This window comes from Ochotona curzoniae, unplaced genomic scaffold (genome assembly GCF_017591425.1).
Source record: "Ochotona curzoniae isolate NIBS_2020 unplaced genomic scaffold, NIBS_Ocur_1.0 scaffold_4506, whole genome shotgun sequence".
Lineage (NCBI taxonomy): Eukaryota > Metazoa > Chordata > Mammalia > Lagomorpha > Ochotonidae > Ochotona > Ochotona curzoniae.
In genome coordinates this window covers 34526197-34545068 of record NW_024467119.1, presented here as the reverse complement: position 1 = coordinate 34545068, position 18872 = coordinate 34526197, and the positions used below count along the sequence as shown (strand labels likewise).

The 18872-nt window shown below is 37.7% G+C and overlaps 1 protein-coding gene across 2 annotated transcripts in view; it reads right to left on the bottom strand.

Annotated features, from left to right (window-relative positions):
* PDLIM5 (PDZ and LIM domain 5) overlaps positions 1-18872 on the bottom strand; it is a 177668-nt gene that overhangs the window by 14323 nt on the left and 144473 nt on the right. For both annotated transcript variants that reach the window (XM_040967188.1, XM_040967189.1), the window contains one exon: positions 5178-5352. In XM_040967188.1, the coding sequence (XP_040823122.1) occupies positions 5178-5352 (175 nt within the window). The remainder of the gene's footprint in view (positions 1-5177; positions 5353-18872) is intronic.

The window sequence follows — 18872 nt, the reverse complement described above, 5'->3', positions numbered from 1 at the left end:
TCCTTTCTCTTTGTCTCTCCCTCCTCTATAATTATGCCTTTCAAATGAAAATTAAATGTCTTCAAAGAAAAAAAAATTTAAAGAGAAGCTTCACATACACATGTTCATATTTACAAAGACACACACAGGAAGAAAGTCAAAGAGGATCACACATTGTGACGACTGTTAGGTTTGATGATGCTGAATATTGGTAATAGTAACAAGCCTTCCTGAAATTTGGCAGCACTCCTATTTATCACTCTTAACTCTTCATTTCTAGACAATAATGCCTATTTGTGCATGCATATATGTGTGTATGCTGCCTATATTTATATAGATGGTGCCTAGTTTTCAATATACATGCTGCACCCCCAAAAAATACTTATAAGCAGAGTATTAGAAATTACTATCCATTACTTTCAAGTTGGATAAATTGATTTTTGAAGTTAGAAAATTATTACTTCAGTATTCACTAACAGAATTCTAGATGTACTTCTATTATATCACCAAAATATTCATGCACCAAAAATAAATGTATCCTTTAATTCTATTTTTCATAAACTTTTTGAATTATCTCATATATGTCCGCATTAGATGAGAAACTGAAGAATGGTCACCAGTCTGAGTTTAAGCTTGCATATATACAGTGCGTGCCATTTTGGAGAAGGGTTAAAGATGTTAATCATCTGGTCTTCTGATTATCCATCTTTTTATTTATAAAAACTTTCTTAATTCAAATTATTAATTCAAATATCCTATCCATACTGTTAAGTTGTGGCATGATATTAATTATTTTCAACAAATATTAGCAGCCTTCATTGTCAAGCTTAACTATGTACACTGCTGTATATTTTCTTCTTGAAAATTGGTATCACAGAGTTCTATACTTTTTTGCTCTCTTGTTATAAGCAATTTTCTATATAGTGATTATTAAGAACATGAATAAAAACTAAGTGAGACAGATAGGAGCAATGCTATTTACTGTCTATGTAACTCTGCAGGCAAAAATAGAATTTCTTAGTGCCTCAATTTTCTCATCTGTGAAACAAAGTAGAAATAGTGATTTTATTTTGCAGGGCTGCTACAAAAACTCACACAAAACTCTTAGCACAACATTTAGAATATGTTAATGCCAATTAGACATACACTATTACTGAACATGGGATCTTCATTGCACCAAACAGTACATAATATAAACACTGAATTTTTATATTATCTTTAATTTTCTCCTATAGCAAATAGATAAATCTTTATCTTTGTTTCCTTAAATTCAAGCAATAACACATTTTGCCTGAAACCTTCAACTGAAATCGTAATAAGAAGGGATAACAAACAGGACCTATAAGTAAAGGAGTAATCAGAGACTGAGAAGTCTGACAAACTTGGTGGCCTCTCTTTTGGGGATAAGCCCAAGTGACTCCTCAGGACAAGAGTTCGAAAATCACTGGAAAAGCACAAAGCAAAACAAAATTCCCTTAAGGTTAACATGCTGTCACTGGAAGAAACAATGCTGGTGCTGTACCACAGGCAAAGAAGAACAGAAACGTTCGGGACACAAGGTTTTTCATATGTAAGAAGGAATTCAAGCACCACAAACCCTTTCCTTCTGTTACAACAGTGCTAAGAAGCTAAACACAAGATCATTCTGTGACCTCAAAGCAATACAATTAGCCAGCAGAATTTAATGTTACTAGATCTAACAATCCACAAACAGGCTAGAATGTACATGCGCCCATGTGGCCATAGTTTGAGCCATATTAGGCTAATCTTCTATGCATCTCTAGCTTTTTTTTTTCTTTCTCCTTTTCATCTCTAGCTTTAAAGTTTCATTTATTTAGTTTTATGTATTTGAAAGAGATGGTGAGCAAACAGAACACAGAAAGGAACATCTTAAAATGCCCACAACAGCTGCAGTGGGGCCCAGCTGAATCCAGAAGCCTGGAATTCATTCTCAGTCTTCCATGGGGACACAGGACCCAAGTCCTCGAGGCATCACCCATGTAGCAAAAACAAGAGGCAAGATCAAAAGTGCAGTGAGGGCGGGAACTCATGCACTACAATGCTGGAGACAGTCATCTAAACCACTAGGCCAGTGCCTGCCCTTCTTTGAGTCCTGTTATGTCATCACTCCAAACCAACCTGTTGACAAGCTTAAGAGTCAAGAGTCCAATTACAATTGAACTGGAAATGTTCCACAGCAAATACTGCAAATTTCAGTAGAAGTTCATAACATGACTTTCTGTCAATTTGTAACTACTGAAATTTTGCCTCTGTATTGTAAAATATCCATACATTTTTCAAAATTCAAATAAGCCAACATTTTTTTTCTAAACATGAGGCACAGATAAAACTATCCAGGCTGTTTTAAACCGAATAGGTTCTATCAGAAGACAACCAGATCAGTACTAACATCCAGGTTTTTGAAAAGCAATCAACCCTGTTTAAAAAGCCAATAAAATAAAACACAAGAGTTGGCTCAGTGTTCCTTTAAAAGAAAACCTTTATGAAGATGTGAAATACTGAAACAGCAATATAAAGCAAAACAATATTAAGCAAACAATATAAATTATATGATAGAAAACCAACAATAGAAATGACAAATCTTAAACTTCTCAAGAGTATGCCAGAGTTGAGACTGTTCTGAAATTATTCAAGCCAGCTCTGGCAGTTCAAACAGGTGTCCCAGGGAATGTCACTTGATCTAATGCCTCCTTGGTTTCGTCAGTCATACTGACACTGAGGCCAGGGACTAGAATTGTGCTTTGAGTAGCTCTCTGAAATGACCACAATCTTTTCAAGCTGCTTCAGCATTTGAGCGCAGGCAAATGTGCTATGTTAATTACTGTTATGTGATCCTGCCATGAACTAATCCCCATATGCATTCACTTCCTAAGTAAATGAAACTTCAATACTTGAATAATAAAAAGTGCTGAATAATCCAGAGCAATATAAAGTTTTACATATGAAGAAGCAATAAGTGAGCTGCCTTATTAGCATACCATATATTTACTTCACATGGCAGGATGACCACACATTAAAATCGTATCCTGGTCTAGTACTAAATTTGAAACCACAGCAGGCATGGTTAGTGAATATAACCTCTACTTTGATCTTCATTATTTCTCTATATGAAGAAAGGTTTTCAGAGTTACTGGTGATGGCAATTACAGAAGTCACAGAATTTCATAATCAGACAATGTGCGTTAGCAACTGAAGTGGTTTCCCACTTTAACTCATTCACTAACTACTTGCTTAGAGTAGCACACACAAATAACAGCCGTGATTATTTTCATAAAAGATATTCTTATCCAACAAGCAGGATCCCCAAACATGAATCTGGGTAAACAGGGTATTAAAACTTAAGGAATCTATCACAAATCAGAGTTTTTCTTTCGTTAATATTAGGCCTAAAATATAACAACCAATCACAAGTAGAAATAAAATACCATTGCCTTATTTACCAAGATAAGACAGCACTGGACTACATTTTATGTTGGTTTAAATATTTTTGTAATGGAGTAACTTAGGAGAACTTTTAGGAAAATCATTCTAACCTAACTGACATGATGGTTTTAAGATAAATGGATCTATAACTGAACATGATCTTCAGTTAAATATTACTGACTGCATTCTGGCTATTAGATACCGCACTAGACTTCACAACTCTACTAAATTGCCCCTTCTGCTCATTACTCGGTTAACAGAATTCCTACTACTGGTTGTTTCTCACTAAGTGGGTACTCATTCTGATAAATATAATTTAAGTGAAAAATGACAGCACAGAAAATACCAGATCATGATTTTATTTCTGAAAAACAATATCTGTCATTACATTCTATATCCTTTTCTGTTTTTTAAGTCTGAAATAAAATATTAATGTTGGTTATCTACCGGGAACATGTAGATACTTTACGTAGCAATACTATGTGAAGCAATAATTATTTATAGGGAGGAAACCAAGTTAAATATTACTCTAATATTCAATTTCATAGAAGCCAGCATCAACTATTTCAAAATGTGACCAATTGAAAGAGGAGAGCTTGGGTAATCGTTTATTACTTCCAGTGAGGCATTTTTAACAGGATATCCGCCATCCACATTCATACTTACAACTCAATATTAAAGCCATTTATTAAAAATGCCTAGGGATTTAATAAGTTCAAGAATAGTACACTTACTTAAGATCTCTGAGCCTTTTTCCTTACAATTTAAATGATAATAAGTCAGATTTGAACAAAACATATTTTTCATGTTTTTAATTTTTATTTTTTTAATGATGACATGGTTGATCAGAGTGGGAAAGATCAAGGTTTAGGGAAAATTCGGTAAACTCACTGTTTCCAATTTTGCTATTTCTTCTTGCTGTTTCTGGGGGAAGGGAAAGAGACAAAGGGGGGGGAAACCTCTCACGACTTTCCACATGTCCCAGTACCCAGGGATGAGGAACTGCCACCTCATATCAACCCAGAGTCTCAATGTGTACATATTCCGAGGGTTCTGTCCAAGTGGTTTGGAGAGTTCTGAAATACTGTCTAATTCACTGGTCCAAGGATGATGTCACCTGCCAATGTCCATTGGCTGACACAGTAAACCTCAAATCTCCATTCACTGAGATTTTTTGCCATCATCATTTGACTGAGGTTAACTTGTCCAGTTAAACAAAACACATTTTCAAGAAGCAGGTTGTAACCTAAGCTAATATGTTGAAACATCGTGCAACATGTTTGCAGGTAGTTACATTTTCCACCATGTAGTTATCTGAAAATCCAATCCTGTTTTTTCTGGGGTTCGAAACTTTTTATTTTGTGTTATTAACTCCTTTCATCTAAATGAAAGGCTCACTTTTACAGTCTGTAAATCAACAAAATTAGAATAAATGATCTTTAGGGTTCCTTAAAGTTTTATATTTTTACTTCTCTGAAGACCTATATTAATCACTCTTTTTCCTTGGTTTGGATAGGATTTCATAACTGACACAACCAGTAATTTTAGTTTTCACAAAGCCCAGACATAATGTTCATTGAAACAGATTCTAATGGAAATACTCATATATTCATATGTATTAATGTCAGTAATATCACATTCAGAATTATAGCAAGAACACTTTCACTGTTAAGTATATCAAATATTTCAGTTTTAAACAAACCAGCACTGGTACTAAGCATTTTCAGGAAAAGTTCAGGAAACAGGTTACTCACCGGATGACCTGGTTACAGTGGGCACACATTGGGGTTCGTTTTCCTGCAGGGATATGCTCCGCTCTCTGCACTAACGTATCCTGGTCGCCCGGCTGGGGCTGACCCACAGCGGAGCCAACTGGGGCCCCTGGGCCTGAGGAAGCCACATTGCTTGAGATTTTTCCAGTGGAAGGTGCTGTGAGGAAAAACATGAACAATCAAACTTTTCTAACAATCAAATAATAATTTGTAGAATATCACTCATTGACTCACATTTATGATAAGGCAGAGAGACTGAGTAATAATTACACAGATGAAGAAAAAAGCAAAGATTACAACGCAGTAAGAGTTATGACAAATGAATGAATCAGTTCCTGTAGGCAAAGCAGATAGTTCTACTTCCAACAGGAGTAAATACTGATGGTGGGACATATCTGGTTATTTAGATAACTCTGTAAAACATGAATCAGATTTAATTTCAAATATATCATAGCACACTGAAGACAACTCCAAGAAAAACAAATTCATATGTTCTTTCCTTCAATTACATTTTCTAAGTGGATCATGCAAGCAGTCATTGAGGCACGTAAGGTGACTGTTTAAAAATCATCCTTGATCCATCCTCACCCTCAGCTTTGCTAACAACACAGTTCTTGATTTGGCACCCTCTTTTCCATTTCTATCACATGGGCCTGGCTTAGGTCTTTAATCTCTAACATAAACTAAATGTGCTAAAATGTTCCACAACCTTTAAGTTTGTCCTCCTGATCAACACTACAACTAAAATCTCAACCATAACTGTATGGAGCAAAACAAGAATCCCTCTATTGTCTAGCTGTTCAAAATACTCTGCGCCCCTAGGTACTACATGCTGCACTAACTTAAAAAATGGTTGCAAAAGTCCTCCTATCCACTATCAGAAAACTGTACAATGGGAAAATTATTATTTAATCAACTAAAAAGGTTTCAAATTGCCTTAAAAATGTTTTTGGTCTTTTAGAGGATGACTTACAGAGACTGATTAGGTTCAGGATTTCAAACAGTGGGAAAAGTTACCAATTGGAAAATCTGAAAGACCTCAAAGACAGTCAAATCGTTTCATCTGCCATATGTCTTCATTTTATCACATTATCTATGCATAAGCCTCAAAGTACTAAGTCACTGTTACACTTTTAGCCATAAAAGAGTGCAGTAATTCTCCATCAGTCACTGCAAAAGAGGACATAATCCATCTGGCCCATGCCTCAAGGAGAAGGTATGTGGGGAACGGATTTAACATGAGAAGCCCTTCCTAAGTGCAAAACATGTGACTGTATCTTAAACACATGTAAAAAGCCTTTAAACTAACTACTGCTTTTACTGTCTTGGGGGAAAAAGCCTTCGTTTCTGCTATTTCTCCATATTCACCACTTTGACTATGATGGAAATTCTCACACTTCCATCTGTGGTGGTTTTCTAGCACACTGGCCTGCACACAGAGCTATGTAGGCCTTACTAATCACCAAGTTCCCAAGTAACAGCTCTTTCCCATGGGAATAAATGGGAGCTTCATGTCTTCAGACTGTACTTCTCACTACTCTGCCACAAGAATGGGTAATCTAGGAGCAGTCAAGGGCCAACCTCCTGACTTCTGCCTCTTTGAATTCGTTGGGATAGGAAGGCATAAGAAGGTGAAGACTTGAGAGATGGGGAGAGCCACAAGGTGAATCCTGCTTCTACAACGTTAAAGAGAACTGTGATACCACACAGAGGAAAGCCACGGGAAACACACAGTGAATGAAATTCTTCAAATATATTGAATCCATGGTAAAAAAAAAAATCATCTACTTTCACTAGCAAAAAAAAAAAAAAGAAACTCGATATTTTTTTCTTCTTTTAAATTCTAGCATGACAATTAAACAGAAGCAGTGACTCATTCTCATTTCAAAACTGGGACTCTTAAGTCACAGAAAGTCCAAGAGACTTATTCTAATGAATGAGTCAATGGCTTAATGAGAACAGTAGGAAGAAATTAGTTCTTGACTCCAGATTTCCTTTTCAAGCTGAATCTTGAGTAACTTTCATTAAATTTGGCTTTTTTGGTGAGTAATCTTTATCCCACTGGGATCTTGTTTAAAACTTTTTTTTTTTCATAACAAATGTATTTCAGCACCACAAAACTCAACTATAAACCCTATGATTCCAAACCAGCAATGTTAGTGAGAATCTCTTTAATTTTAAAACTGTTTGTCTGCTAAAGGTTATTTCCTTATTTTTCAAATCCATGAATGTAAAATCTAAGATTATCAAGATTATATAATTCAGTGAAAAAACGCAGCAGTGCATTAGAATGATTCTTCATTATATAATATATAAATTTGTCAAGGTAACCAAGTAAAGTATACTGAATACATTTTACACTGAGATGCCAGTTGTTACATATTGATCACCAGGATACATCTGAGAATCCAAAGAAACAATACAAATCCTTGGTTCAATAAGTAAAGTTTAATTTACCGCAAAGCAATTGCAATAAAATATTTTTAGATAAAGACTAACAGTTGGCTATAAGGATTTTTTAAAAAAATTAAGTCAAATAATATTGATTAATTTGCTGTTCTGGGGGAGACTTTTACAACATGGAAGACATGGTGAAACTTCTTTAGTTAGAGAGATCTTAATTGCATTTTTCCTAGGAGATGAAAGATTCAGCAATTATAGCTAATACAAAGTTTAAGTTATCTTATCCTGATCTTTAATTTCTAATCATTCCAAGTTCCTCAGTAGGTAATTACCTGTCATTCAAATAACCTCTGCACCAATAGGTGACATAAGTACATTACTTAAGGGCATGTATGCAACTGTGCTGGAGTTTTATGTATGTGTTACATAATACATAAAAATTAGAAATTATCCACTTGTTCTGTTCTTCACAAATAGCTAAGCTCCCTAAAAGGTCTTTGTTTATGAACATAATGGCTTCCATTGAGAGTTCCACAAGTTAAGATCAATAGAGTGCCCCAGCAGCACACTGTCTAAGGTCTGTGGAAACAGATGTGTTTAAAATATATTAAGAATAACATGGGCTCTTTGATGTTTTCCTGTTCACAAATGGCTTTTGATTCCAAACCTATGAACTATTTTAAAGTCGTTTATAATGCACACATTAAGACTCTACTTGAAAAGGCATGAAATTAATCAGTTGATTCTTTGGTTCAAATAATATTAAGTGACTATTAGGTGAAACAATCCTACGTTATGCAAATTTTACTTGTAAACGTAGCATAAGTGTACTGGAGTTGTAGGCGGTTATGTTAAGGAACAAACAAGTTACAACAACTGCTGCTAATCTAGTCTACAGTGAAGTACCTTGACTCTATCTATGAAGTGCTTTTCTACTGATGCACAGGGTCCTTCAGCGCGACAGCAAGCCTGGAGATGGGAACTGCTCATGAACAAAAATCCTAACTGGATGATGTCTTCTCAGCTCTACAGCACATCTAGTTTGAGACACCATCATCCTTTGCACTCACTGCCAATAGATCTGGTTTCCATGTTGACACCAACACAGAAGCCAGACCATGCTACTTCTCTACTAAAATGCTCCAACAGCTCCTGTCCAACTCACAGTAAGTCCAAAATTTCTTCTAAAGGTTTAGAATTCCATATATTAGGGCCTGGTGCAGTATCCTAGAGGCTAAAGTCCTCGCCTTGCATGCACCAGAATCCCATATGGGCACCAGTTCTAATCCCGGCAACCCTGCTTCCCATCCAGCTCGCTGCCTGTGGCCTGGAAAAACAGTCCAGGATGGCCCAAGGCCTTGGAACCTGGTACCCCTATGGGAGACCTGGAGGAGGCTCCTGGCTTCAGATGGCACAGCTCTGGCCATTGCACTCGGGGAATAAATCAATGGATGGAAGATCTTCCTCTCTGTATATCTGACTTTCCAATAAAAAACAAAATAAATCTTTAAAAAAAATTACATACATTCACACTTAAATTCCCTATAGAATCTGATCTGTTTTCTCCCACCTGATCGCCTGTCATTCTACCTCTTGCCTGCCATACACTGCACACAAGGAGCTCTTGAGGTCATTAAAATGATCTAATTCAGGGTCTTTACATTTTCTATGTCCTCTACCTGGCAGTCTTCTCTGGAGCTGTTCACATGGCTTGCTCCCCCATCTCCTTCAGGTCTCTGCCAAAAGGGCCATACTAACAATGTGCTTTCCCTGGTCACCTTGCAGAAAAAACCATGCTCATCCACACAAAGCAGCAGTTCCCTATGCTCCTTGGCTGCTTTTCCTTCCTCCAGAGCCCTATCTCTAATATCTGACATTCCTTTCTGTGTTGTTATTTACATACATAGAGGGAGAGAGAAAAGGAAAGCGCTTGTACTTTCAACTGCTGGTTTACTCTCCCAATACATACAGTGGCCAAGGCTGAAGTTGGGAGGCAAGAACTGGGAGCCAGGAGCCAGGAGCCAGGAGCCAGGAGCCAGGAGCCAGAGGCCAGGGGCCAGGGGCCAGGGGCCAGAAACTCAATCCTGGTCTCCCGTGTGGGTGGCCAGCAGCCAACTATTCCAGCCATGATTGCTGCTTTCCAGAACCGGCACTAGCAGGAAGCCAGACGTGGGAACTGAGCCAGGACTTGAACCCAGGCACTCTGATACTGGATGTGGACATACCAACCCAGGATTGAGCAGCGATGCCAAAGGCCCACTGCTTACACGCTCTGTAAATGATCTGCCTCACCATAACCTGAGAACAGGGACACTGTCGGCTCTGATCACTGCTAAATCCCTATGCTTGGTTTTGGCTCAATAAATCTTTCTTTAAGGAAAGAATAGGATGGGACTAAAAAGCAACAGGAAGGAGAAAATGGATTGTCTTCCTAAATTAGAAACAAGGAACCAATCAGACTGTCAGAGATCTACCAAATGGACTTGAAGAAGCAGATGGGTCCTTGACTAATATTTGACTTCTAACAAGTATCCTAATGACAATGAACTATAATATTCAAGTATTGATAAATCATAATATAACTCAATATCATATTTAATATGATGTATAAATAATATGATACATTTTAAATTCAGGAGTTCACAATGATTCCACAATTACAAAAACCTACATTGATCATCTTTAGAGGATGTTAACGCATCAATTCACTATTTTAAAACTCAGAACAATTTAGTGAAAGAAAAGAACCCGCCTCTGATAGTCATCACTTTGTAAATGAACATGTTTCATTTCTATCTTACTGATTCACCAGCTACCGCAGAACTATATTGAAAAAATTCTATATAATTTTAGGATGACTTCTACAATCAGTATTCTTTTAAAAAAGCACAACCATAGATCATGATCAAACTTAAAAGTTCCCTTAACTAGTCAGTTTTAAATAATTATCTTCTGGCCCAGTTTCCTATTGTTATTTAATACTTTAGCAAACCATTAATTTTGTTATCTAGCAGTTCTCCTCGAGAAGTGCTGGGTCAAAACAGTGTGGGAAAGAAGGAATTTATTTTTGAATATTTGGGGGAAATATATTTCCTGGTTTCTAGAGGCCACTGGAATTCCCTGGGTCATGGCCCCTTCTGCCACTTTTAAAGCCAACAACAGCAGATCAAGTTTGTTTCCAAATGGACTCACCTGGACTCTCCCCTTTCCACTTTCAGAAACATTTGCAATTTATGTTGGGTCCCACCAGGATAATCTCTTTATCCTGAGTTCACCTGATAAACCATCTTAATTCCATTTTCACCCTTAATTCCCCTTTCCCACACAACATAGCATATTCACAGGTGTGTACAAGCATTAATCTCCTACCATATATCTTCTAACTCAGTATGAATTAGGATTTTAAAAAAATCCATTTATTACACTCTCTCAGTTACAACTGCCTCCATCTTGCCACTGCTTGCAACACTCACGTGGAAGAAATCAAGCCTCCAGCTATCCATTTACAGCTGTCTCTCTATCAAAAGACATATCAAGAATATAAAGCTCAGAAAGGATAACTGATGTGCCCAGTTACTTACAGAACAACAAAATCAACAAGTATTTTTTGGAAAGCTACTGTGTACAAAACAGCACTCTGGGTTTTACAGCAATCAACAAAAAGAGACACCATTTCTTTACATCCTGCAGTTTAAAAAAGATAACAGACCATAAACAACTGAGTTAGAGTGGGGTAAGTGCTAGAAAGAGGGAGGCATTTACTTAACACAGATATTTATCTCTTCATCAAGTAGAAACTGATATGTGTGTGGCAGGCCCTATGCCCTGGATGAGTCCACACAAGAGGACAGAGCACGTGTGGTCCCTTCTTCACAGAGCAAAAAGTCTCGCTCTTTTTTTTTTTTTTTTAAGTTTAAGGTACCTGTGGTTCCTTCCCTAAGTATCTGAAATATATGACCTCAGGAAAAATATCTGACTGCAAGAACTGATTCAGAGTTCTCAGCACATTGATGAGATCTCAGTTACTGAGCCAATGGCACAGCTTATGGACAGTTCAACACGGAAACAGAAGAGCTCCTCAGGCAGAAAGCTAGTAACCTATGCTAGGTGCCAAGAGAGGAAGGACAAAACCAGGACAGTACAGCAGGGAAGCCAACAGAGAGGGCAGTGGAGAACTGATTCCCAAACCATGTTCCTATGGAGCCATTCATCAAGCACCTATTCCATGCCAAGTACTTCGCCAGGCACTGCTGTGTGAAGGCAGGTCTCCTCATATATGATCTCCTCTAGCTAGATACTGATTTCTGGGACAGCTCTGAGAAGGGGATGGTGATACTATGATCTCTGCTATCTTAATGTCCTTACTGTGTCTGCTCGAATAAATTTAGGGATGATGTATGGAACCACTACTTTTAATTTGCCCTGGGGTCCCTAATAACTTCACTTGAAATTTTTTTTTTACCTGTTTCTCTTTTCTTTTCTTAAAGACTTATTTATTTTTATTGGAAAGTCAGATATGTAAAGAGAGGAGGAGAGACAGAGAGGAAGATTGTTCCTCCGATGATTCATGCCCCAAGTGGCCGCAACGACCGGAGCTACACCGATCCTTAGCCAGTAGCCAGGAACTTCCTCCAGATCTCCCATGTGGGTGCAGGGTCCCAAGGCTTTGGGGTGTCCTCAACTGCTTTCCCAGGCCACAAACAGGGAGCTGGATGGGAAGCAGGGCTGTTGGGATTAGAACCGGCACCCATATGGGATCCTGGTGCATGCAAGGTGAGGACTTTAGCCTCTAGGCTACTGTGTCGGACCTATAACTTCACTTTTAACTCATCGTGCATTCTGTACAAGATCAGTACCCTATGAATACATTAGTTTCTTTGCCTCAACTTGGCTTCTCACACTTTTTAACCACTATAATTAACATTTAAAAGTTTTCTGAAAATACACACATATGAAGCTAGATTCTTTTCATTGTGAGACAAATGTAATAGAATTGCTTAAAAAAGAAACATGATTGTAAATTTAATACTTGGCTAAGGACCAAGTAGATTCACATACTCGACCCATTTTGTTGTACAGCCTGCACACTGGTGAAATATGAGCACATCCCCTAAAATGTCTGTACCCAAATAAGGCAGCAACAAAATCACTGGGACAACTCTACAGAGAATCATAAAATGCTTTTGTTGGTTTCCTACTAAAAAAAAATTGTAATATTTCATTCTCGTTGAGACAAAGTAGGACTAATATTGAAAACACCAACTAACTCTAATGCTCTCCCCCAAAAGGAAAGAATAGTAAGGGTCCCCACAAGACAGAAGCATGTGAGTTTATGGTGTGAAAAACAACTGGCTTGACAGCAGGGAGTGTTCCTGTGAAAACCAGTGCAGCTAATGTGTGCTTGTATAAATAACTGGGCAACATCAAAGTGACATTCTGGCACTCTGCAGGAAAAAATGTATTGTAATTCAACATCTCAGAGAGTATGTTCTCCCAAGTATGGTAGAAATTTTACACATCCTAAATCGGGCAGCAGGGATGGCAACATGTTTGCATACTATCACATACAGCAAGAGCTTTCCTCTCTGCCCCTTCCCTAACCAGCTCAGACAGATGGTGGCCAAGAGAAGCTTAGAATCTGTGCATTTTGTCTGTCAGGCCCTTTATGTTGAAAGCAGAAACAACCGCCTACTCTTAATAATCCAAGCATGAAATCATATCCAATAAAAATGGAGAAAGTTAAGCCAAGATCTGGGATCAGAGGATGTTCTGACAGGGTTTGTGTAGCTTTTATTAAATGGAATCAAGGATTTTTTTTAAAACTCGATGATCAAAAGTAAAATTGAACAGATTAAACTATTATCATTTCTCTAAGCAGTGGAGAATGCTGGTATGTCTGCCATAAAGAATTGGAACAGGTGCACCCAAGGCTAAGTATCAAATATTTCTGCCACTTCAGGAGGTTAGTTTCTTCCATTAGCAACCAGACTTTCAACTTTAAGAACTTGGATTATACTGGATCTTGAGTGTCTTAATTACAGTGAGTGTGGGGACTTCGGTTAGGTTCCGTTGTCTTTTTAATTTCTTATATCACACATCATCAAAATTCAGTATATGCAGAGTCGGCTTTTCCTCACTATTAATTAACTCTACATAGAACATCTCCACTCAGAGTTACAAGTGAAATGAATCTAATATGTGCCTTCAAAATAGAGATCTTAATTCATCCAGTTTTGCCGCCATTCAACTAAAAATGAAAAGTTATTCTTTTATCACAATATACACAGTATTTTCTAATCAGTCTATCTTAATACTACTGTTTTAACTTCTAATTCTATAATGGGAAAATAAGTCCTTAGAAGTCCAGTAGCCAACCACAGCAAGGAACAAACAGTTAAGATAAAACAAAAGTCAAAGAACATAAAGAGGTAAAACTAAAGCAAGATACACTACTTGAGAAACTAAAAGGGATCATCAATAAACTTGAACAGATTCTCTGCACTGAGTATTTGAAGCATTCAAATGGTAGAATTCTGCACATATTTCAATGAGAAATCTGTTAAGGACATACATTCAAGTATTTTATACTCACAATGCATCTGAATTCTGGCAAGACAAATAACATAAAATATGTATGAATTTGCTTTTATCATTTTCTCAACTTTCATCTATTATATTTTTGAGATAGTCTAACTTCAGAAATAAATGAAAAGTTATTACATATTTTACTCACTCACATAAACAGAATCGGGTGGCCAAAATACAATGCAAAACATAACATGAAGCAGAAAGGAAAAAAATATTTAAAAAAAAAATCTTATGTCAAGTAATCTAAAACGTCTCAAAGGCGAAATATCAGATGCTGTAAAATACACAGATCGAAGTCAAGGCCTATTTTTATTACAGCTTCTTGAAGCTTAAAAGGCTTCATTTAGATCCATTACAATCACAGTCGGACAGATTTTACCTACCTGTTTAAAAAAGAAAGCATCCACTTATTTGATAACAACTTCGATAATATACAAAGAGGTCTTTAAAAAGTTCATAGAAAATGTATATTATGATAACAATCTCTAGATGCACATCTTTTTGCACCAAAATAAATTTATCTTATTTCTATTTTCCCATGAACTTTTTTTTGAAGTGTGTTCACAAATGTTTCAGATCTAGGAATTCTTCTGGTATGAGATACATTCAAGAAAGGATACATGCTGCTCAAGAGATAATCACTTTGAGGGTGACAGAGACAAAGTGGGAAGAGGCTGCCGCTTGGGATTAGTGCTTCCCAGCTGCTCTTGGCTCCCAATAAAATCTGCAGTCCCTGTGTAGAATTATCACATGTTATTTCCCTTCTTCACATGGTTTTAACACATGGTTAACAATAAGTTTTTCTATAAAGGAGCCACTGTGGGCCTTATGAACTCTTGTGCAGCTATTCAACTCTGCCACTGCAATATGAAAGCACCTCCAGGAAATATGCAAACAAATGGGCATAGCTGTGCTCCAATAATTCTACCGATAAAACTCAAGCACTTGGACAATGTAACCAAGGGCCATCGTCTGCCAAGCCCTAGCTTAAAACAGGCACATCAATTAATAAAAAGTAATGATTCTTTATGAAAAACATCAATGAGTAAAAGTAGATATCCTCCTTTATAAAACATTTAATATTTTAATCCAGAGATAAAAAGAAACGGGGAAAAGAAGAGCGTGCACAGATGTGCACTTGTATCAGCCTTGGAAAGCTTCCAGCATGGATATAAATGCCAATAAAAGAACATTTGGAGAAAAAGGAAGCAGGCAGCTTAATGGCTGTTTCTTTCACGTTTTCTTATCTGAGAGCCATTATTCTTCACAAGTAGAACAAGGATCTGCTTGCTTTACCAGCACAGAGAGCAGGTCTTCATGCTTCACACCCGTCGTGACTATGGATAGCTCTACTCAGGCCTTGATGGCAAGAGGACTGCTTAGCTTAATGATGCCAAAATGCAGGGGAGCAGATGGCAGTAAAACACCATTAGAAGACATGAAATACATAAACTGGTAGCAGTTTACTTATTCATATAAAATTTTAAAATGGAGCCAATAAATCTATCCATCTTAGCTAAACAAATCTAGTTATCCCGATTTATTACTGTAGTGCAAAGCCTACAATGAAATTTGGGATGGTTGTAGAAACTGTAATTTCCCTTTTCACCCCTATCTCCTTCACATTTCAAATAAAAGATAGAATTTATGTCCACTTACACTGGGGCGCACATTACTCAGTCTTTGATCTAATCAAATCTCACACATATATTTGAGTTTTCCTCAAAACAAAACAACAAAACACCACACACCCATTACGCTACATCAGAGAGTGAGACAAAGAGTTACATTATCTGGATTCTTAGCTAAGTGATATAAATTCCAAAGATGGAATTTAGGTGCAAAGCAATGTGACTTGAAATGGATCCTAGCAGTTGCTAGTCAGTTCCTTCTCCTAGTCAAGTCCAGAATCCTTTCCTGCCCACTCTGAAAATCTGTCCTCCTCGCCTGTATCCACTGATGCTATCTATGATCCAGAAAAGCATTCAGAAAATAATGGCTGGCTTCAATTCAGTACAGGACGCTGGTCAATTCTTTTGACATCTCTCAGGCTCACTTTAATTTAAAATCTTAGTGATACTGTTTTACTATGCGATCTTAAAACTGAAAGTCTTACAAACACACACACACACACACACACACACACCACCACCACCACCACCACCACCACCACCACCACCACCACCACCACCATCACCACCACCAGCACCAGAAAAACTTTACAACTACTAATCCATGATGTGTACCACTGTACTGCAAATGAGGCAGTTTTTTGTCTTTTAAGTTGCCCACTGTGTTTATGGGTTCCAAATTTCCAAACGGAAATGATGAATATCTCTGATATCAGGGTGCAACAGCTTAGGTCATCCCAATATTCATTTTGAAAACTAAGTATGTGTGGGGGCCAGTGTTGTGGTAGAGCAGGTAAAGCCACCACCTGTGACACTGGATCCCATTATCAGAACACTAGTCAGAGTTGGCTGCTCTGCTTCCCATCCATCCATCTGCTAACCACTGGGAAGTCAGGAGATGATGGCCAAGGGCCTGGGGCCCTGCCAAACAAGGGGAAGGCCCAGATGGAGGTCCTGGCTCCTGGCTTCATCCTGGCCCTGTCCAGAATCACTGTGGCATTTGGCATTTGAACCAAAGGACAGAGGATTTCTCTCTCTCTTTTTCCTCCTCTGTCGCTCTGGTTTTCAAATAAAAAAAAAAATTCTTTTAAAAGTTTATGTTCTCACCAATCATTCAGTAGTTATTTAACTTCATGCTGTTGCAAAATTTTTAACTTTATTCCTGTTGTTGATTTTGTTTTATGGCTTTTCATATAAAGGGATGTATAGTAACTATTCAATAGAGACTATCATATCCAGATGTGAGGATACAATGCAGTATGCATCTCTATTTCCAAATCAAAGGTGGATTCCCAATGAAACTGTTAACTATATCTTGACAATAGGATGATGGATTCTCTGCCATTGTCCATTCTCCGCAATGTCAGGATAGACTTAAATAGCAGAATGATGGATTTAGGACTGCTAATGAAGGACCAAACTATTGTCATAATATAGAGGAAATCAGTGTGTAGGGGGTAGAGTTTGGGGAAAGGCTAAGAGAAATCCCAGAACTTACGGAATTATATCATAAAATTAAAAAATAGAACAAAATATTTTAAAAGTTTGTGTTATTTTCTGTTTTTCATTTGATCAAAATAAATTAATGGCTGTCTCCATGGACACATTTAATAAATAAAAGTAAAAAACAAAAATCTACCACATCTGGCCAATATTAGGGCACGTGAAAGTAAACAGCACTCAGTTTGGAGTTTAGTGTGTAAGATTTAATGGGATGGGTCTGAGTCCCAGCTGCTCCGCTCCTGATCCAGCTCTCTGGGTATGCAGCTCGCTCCTAACGTTCCTGGGAAGCAGGAGCAGAGAGCTCCAGGGTTTAAGTCCCAACAACCACGTAGGAGATCTGAACAGGACTACCTGGTTCCTGGTGTGGGTTTGGCTTAGCCCCAGCTGTTGTAACATCTGATTTAACAGATGGAAGACCTCTGCTGTTCCCCCTCTGTAGCATTATTGTGACACATCATAAGCAACGCGATTAAAGAGAGCCAAGATTTCACTGCTGGACAACGCTAACTGCTGGAAAAGAACACACACAATTCTGCTTCAAATAGCCCTATGAAATAAAGTGATATTGTTTCCTGTAGAAAATGTCTGATTAGACATGAGCTCATATACAGTTTAATATTTTGAATAAGAAATAGGTCATCTATTTGCTTTTATGTTGGCAAAGTTTAATGACAAGAAATAATGAAGAAAGCAAATCCCAGGCACCAGGTAAGCAGTTCAGTAAAGAACTGAGAGGCAGGAACAGGTTGTAATTATTATAGATACAGTGTTAGCGTATTTATTTATCATCGTTACAGATGGGCTTGAAATCCACATACTGTGAAAGTGAGAAGGAGAAAAAACTCTGTAATTAATTCAAAAATCGAAAGACTTTGGCACTTAAAGTTTTCTGAATTATATACCAATAAGATAATTTCATTTCCGACCAACGGCTGGAAGACACAGGCAGCTCAAGGTGTCTATGTCCAGAGCAGGCACGCAGCCCAGCAATTACACAGCGTTTATCTTGATCCCTGACTCCTGCTCTTAGTGCCAGGTTCCTGCCAGTGAACCCCTGGAAGGCAGGGGAGACGGCTCAGGTAACCGGGCTCCTGTCACCCACACAGGAGGCCTAGGCCGCACTGCTTGCTCCCAGCTGCAGTCATGCAGGGACCTGTGGTGAGACCCAGTGAACAGAGAAGTTTTCTTTTGCTCCCTCTCTCTCAAACAAGTAAACTAAAATGTCTATTTCCATGGCAACACGCTATACAGTATTTTCTGCAAAACCAAAGAACATAATGAGAATCAAGCAAGGCTGCCAATCTCACATTTGCAACTATGAATAATGAAATAAATCCCACTCACCTGAGGAAAGGCTGCATAAACTTGCATAAACATATGGAACAAATATCAATACCCATCATAATTATGTTACACAAGTAAGCTTCAACTTATTTCTCAAAGTGGAAGTATAGTACAAGATACAATGAAGCCATGTTTATACGCTATATTGGACAAATTACACCGCACAGAAGACATAAAGCTACGTTCATTCTATTTTCTGTGCTATGGC